The sequence below is a fragment of the Phoca vitulina genome, unplaced genomic scaffold, assembly GCF_004348235.1.
Source record: "Phoca vitulina isolate PV1807 unplaced genomic scaffold, GSC_HSeal_1.0 scaffold85, whole genome shotgun sequence".
Classification (NCBI taxonomy): Eukaryota; Metazoa; Chordata; class Mammalia; order Carnivora; family Phocidae; genus Phoca; species Phoca vitulina.
In genome coordinates this window covers 4,459,687-4,464,869 of record NW_022589788.1, presented here as the reverse complement: position 1 = coordinate 4,464,869, position 5,183 = coordinate 4,459,687, and the positions used below count along the sequence as shown (strand labels likewise).

The 5,183-nt window shown below is 49.7% G+C and overlaps 1 protein-coding gene across 1 annotated transcript in view; it reads left to right on the top strand.

Annotated features, from left to right (window-relative positions):
* Window positions 1-1,212: 1,212 nt before the first annotated feature.
* BLOC1S4 (biogenesis of lysosomal organelles complex 1 subunit 4) overlaps window positions 1,213-5,183 on the top strand; it is a 4,425-nt gene continuing 454 nt past the window's right edge. Inside the window, exon 1 of the mRNA XM_032395523.1 lies at window positions 1,213-2,075. Within this exon, the coding sequence (XP_032251414.1) occupies window positions 1,271-1,927 (657 nt within the window). The 5' untranslated portion in view covers window positions 1,213-1,270 and the 3' untranslated portion in view covers window positions 1,928-2,075. The remainder of the gene's footprint in view (window positions 2,076-5,183) is intronic.

The window sequence follows — 5,183 nt, the reverse complement described above, 5'->3', positions numbered from 1 at the left end:
AAAGATCATACAGCACAAAAAAATTAAAAAAAATATTTTATATCTTGTGTCCTGAGTGTCCCCTTTCACTCTCCAAACCTTCTTGGTTTGATGAATTGGAATTTATTAAAGGAAGATATATGACAAAGAACTCATATTCAAACTGTATTGAGAACTTCTATAGATCAATAAGGAAAAGACAAATAACTCAATTTAAAAATGGGCAAGACTTGAGCCAGCACTTTACAAAAGGGAATATCCACGTGGCCAAAAAGTATATAAAAAGGTGCTAAAGTTCAAGATTCAACAGGGGAACGCCAATTAAAACCACACAGATAGCACTCACTATACATCCACAAGAATGGCTAAAAATGAAAATATTGGCAATACCAAGTGTTGGGGAAAGTGTGGAAAGAAGCTGAGAACGTTCCAAGTCATCAAGAATAGCAAGGTTTCGGGGACCTTCTTTTTGTTTATTTCTCTTCTCTTTCATTTCAATATAAGTAGCAAGAAGAAACTAGGGACAGTGGGAAGCTCTTCATGGGTCCTTAACATGTTCTATATCTTTTTTTTTTTTTAAGATTTTATTTATTTGACAGAGAGAGACACAGCGAAAGAGGGAACACAAGCAGGGGTAATGGGAGGGGGAGAAGCAGGCTTCCCGTGGAGCAGGGAGCCCGATGCGGGGCTCGATGCGGGGCTCGATCCCAGGACCCTGGGATCATGACCTGAGCCGAAGGCAGAGCTTAACGACTGAGCCACCCAGGCGCCCCGACATGTTCTATATCTTGATCTGGATGGAGGTTACATGAGTGTGTGAACACGCAAAAGATACACTGAGGACACACGCATTTTACTGTAGTTCTGTTACACCTTCACATTTTTTTTTTTTTAAGATTTTATCTATTTATTTGACAGAGAGAGACACAACGAGAGAGGGAACACAAGCAGGGGGAGAGGCGGAGGGAGAAGCAGGCTTCCCGCTAAGCGGGGAGCCCCATGCGGGGCTCGATCCCAGGACCCTGGGACCATGACCTGAGGCGAAGGCAGACGCCTAACGACTGAGCCACCCAGGTGCCCCACACCTTCACCTTTTAAAAAGGGTTCTGAGTGTGAGCACGTGCGCGCGCACGAGCGTCCAGGGGCAGGAACCAGAGATTGGCGCGCGTGCGTGTACGTGAGCGCGCGGAGGCCGGAGGCCGGGGCGTGCACGCGCCCGCGTGCGTGCGGAGGGGCCGGAAGCAGGACTGGGAAGCCGGAAGCGGCGCGGGCAGTCCGGCCGTAGCGGGCCATGGAGGGGCGCCCCGCGGGTCGTGGGCTGGCGCGCGAAGGGTCGGAGGAGGAGGAGGCCGAGCTCCAGGGAGCTGCCTGGAGCGGGGACAGCGGCAACGTGTCCCAGAGCCACAGCAGCGCGTCGGGGCCGTGGGAGGACGAGGGCTCAGAGCTGGGCGCGCCGGGCCGCGATCTGCCGCTGCTGCGCCGCGCCGCCGCGGGCTACGCCGCCTGCCTGCTGCCGGGAGCCGGGGCGCGGCCCGAGGTGGAGGCCCTGGACGCCAGCCTGGAGGACCTGCTCACCAGAGTGGACGAGTTCGTGGGCATGCTGGACATGCTGCGCGGCGACTCCTCCCACGTCGTCAGCGAGGGTGTGCCTCGCATTTACGCCAAGGCCACCGAGATGCGGCAGGTCTACAGCAAGATCGACCGGCTCGAGGCCTTCGTGGGGATGATCGGCGCCAGCGTGGCCAGGATGGAGGAGCAGGTGGCCAGGGCGGAGGCCGAGCTGGGCGCTTTCCCCAGCGCCTTCAGGAAACTGCTGCACACGATCAGCGTGCCCTCCTTCTTCAACAAGGCGCCCTTCGGCAGGCCGCCGCAGAGCGGCTACGAGCCGCCCGTCCTGTTCCGGACCGAAGACCACTTTCCCTGTTGCAGCGAGAGACCCCAGGTCTGAGTCCGCCGGCCGGCACCGCGAGGGGACGCCGTCTGAGATTACCCCGGGTGCCGAGTCAGCTGGAAGTCCGCTGTAGACACCCACGGTGTTGGGAGTATGGCGTATTTATCTTTTGCACACTCTTGTTTCACTGTCTGCATGACTTCACGTAAGGATGTATGGTTTTCTGTGTCTTCCAATGCTAAACTGAGGGCTGCGCGGTCGGGGGCGTCGGGGAAGCCAAATGAATGAGTTTACCTGTGCGCTGTGGCAAAACTGTTGTTTTTATAGGTTTTACAGCTCAACCAACAGTATTACCTTTTCCAGGTTTCTATATTTTATACTCTTAAGAAAAACTGCTGAAATGTTCACGTCTTGTTATTATTCGATCCTAATAGCGATTCCATTTTCTGTAGCTTTTAGGGTAGATGGTAAGTTGTTTCAGGTTATATTAAACTTCGCACATCATGGGTTGTAAACCGAAGGAAATCATACAATTTCTGAGAAGATGTATTGATTTATTGCAACTAGTTCTGAAGTTGTATTTGAAAGTAGGCCCTCCGAATCTTAATTTGTCCACAGCAAACATGTCTATATGTGGTTGCTGACATCTGGTTTATAATTTAAATATTAATAAAAATTTCAAATTTTATTGGAAAAGCTTTTCTTCTGGAAAGGATTTTACATATTTCTTTTTTCGTTTGTTTGAAAATAGATATATTGCTCATAATTGTAGGGATAAGGAAAAGTGGCTTGGGTGGGAGTACCTCCTTTAGAATGTGAAAAAGCTTAGCTACTATTTCACAGAATTTTATGTTTCTTTCCTTTCAAAGTGAATAGTTAAATCACATCTGTGAATTACTGGTATTAGGATTTTGTTCTTTCACCCACAGCATGGAATCCTAAAGATGTTCTGCAGATACAACAGGCTTTGATCTTGATTTGGATCTTAATCTGTTTTATTAATTGGTCCTCCTAGACAGTAGACCTCAAATAAGCACCCAGCTTAGGTTGCTTTTGTGTCATTTATCGTAGAACTTAGAGGCTGATAGAGTAGGCATATTCTCCCTTACCGGTATATCATGATAAATCTGATCTTGTAGGGACGCCTGGGTGGCTCAGTCGGTTAAGCATCTGCCTTCCGCTCAGGTCATGATCTCAGGGTCCTGGGATCGAGTCCCGGCTCAGGCTTCTTGCTCACGGAGGAGCTTGCCTCTCCCTCTACCTGCAGCGCGCGAGCTCACTCTCTCTCTCTCTGACAACAAAAAAAAATCCGATAATGTAATTGCACCTTCGCTTTCATGGACCTTCATTGTCGCACATTTATAGTTTTTATTCAGGAAGTTCATTGATGACATACTAAGGAACTCCTGAATTTAGAAGCTGAAAGCACAAGTAAGCTACATTTAATATTGGGCAATCGCTGGGTAGTACCATAAGTAATTAGCATATCCCAATAATATAGTCACCAAATATGAAAATAGCTTTCATACCTAACATCCATGTTGCTAAAATGCTTTATATTAAAAAGTAGATAGTAATTAGAGCAAATTATGAAAAATAGGATAATTTTATTTAATTTTTTTAAAAGATTTTATTTATTTAGATAGCACGCACACAAGCAGTGGGGAGGGACAGGGGAGAGGGAGACGCTGACTCCCCGCTGAACAAGGAGCCTGATCCCAGGACCCTGAGATGATGACCTAAGCCTAAGGCAGATGCCCAACCAATTGAGCTACCCAGGTGCTCCATTTTCTGGCAATATTTAAAAAAAACAGCCCTTGGGGTGCCTGGGTGGCTCAGTTGGTTGAGTGTCTGCCTTCGGCTCGGGTCATGATCCCAGGGTCCTGGGATTGAGTCCCGCATCAGGCTCCCTGCTCAGCGTAGAGCCTGCTTCTCTCTCTGCCTGCCACTCCCCCTGCTCGTGCGCTCTCTGGCAAATAAATAAAATCTTAAAAAAAAAAAAAATTAAGCCCTGGTTTTGATGACCACTTACATGATTACATGTGCAGCTTATCTCTAAGCAACCTTGGGTTCTGAAATTCTCCTAGTCACTTGTGTTGTCCTTGAGGGTTCTAAATAGAAATTAGTGCAGGGCCTTGTTTGGAATGGGGACTCGAAGCTGGTCTGCACAATGCAAGACAGATACCAGATGAAGCTCCTTTGTCTCGAGAACCGGGGCTGGGGGAGCCAGGCACACCTCTGCTCTGGCACCACCACCCTCGGACCTTCTGGCCCCTCTCCCACTCCTCCCAGCTGGAGATTTCAGGACCCCCTCTCATCAGTCAATAAAATGGTGGGGCGCTAGTTGTCATCCTGGGTGACCCCTGTAGACCTACCCCTGCTTCTGGGGTCTGGAGCTCCCCCACTTTCTAGAAGAATAAACAGGGATGGGGTTTAATAAAGCTTGAGAGGGGGCACCCCACCAATCACACCGGAGTCGGTTTGTTCTTCACTCCCACACCGGCTTATAGAGCACAATGCGCGCTTAAGTGTCCAGGAGTCCCTAGTCCAAGGGCAGCCTCGGGCGCCCAGGAGCCGGTTCATGAGCATGCGTAAAATTGGGGACTAATGAGCTAGTCGGCACCTTGTGGCTTTTCCTCCCGGCCAGAAAGTTGAGGAATGTGAGTCTTAGACCATGTGTGAGGAGGTGGATCCATTGTAGATATAAAAGTGCAGGTAATGGGCGCCTGGGTGGCTCAGTCGTCAAGCATCTGCCTTGGGCTCAGGTCGTGGTCCCGAGGTCCTGGGATTGAGCCCTGCATCGGGCTTCCTGCCTGGGCTCGCTCACTCAAATAAAATCTTAAAAAAAAAAGAAAAAAAGTGCAGGTTGTGGAGTCAGACAGCCCGGTGTGAACCGCGAAGTGTATGACCTATGACAGGCTAGCCACGTCCCTGAAGGGCCAGAGGGGAGGGACCACAGGGCCACAAGGACTCGCAGCTTCTCCCTTGGCCGTGATGCAGAAGCAGCCACAGATCACACGGAGACAGATGTGCAGGCTGCGTGCACGTAAAACACAGGTGTTTGGTTTTTTTAATTTTTTATTGTTATGTTAATCACCGTACATTACATCATTAGTTTTTGATGTAGTGTTCCATGATTCATTGTTTGCGTATGACACCCAGTGCTCCATGCAGAACGTGCCCTCCTCAATACCCATCACCAGGCTAACCCATCCTCCCACCCCCCTCCCCTCTAGAACCCTCAGTTTGTTTCTCAGAGTCCATCGTCTCTCATGGTTCGTCTCCCCCTCCGATTTCCCCCCTTCGTTCTTCC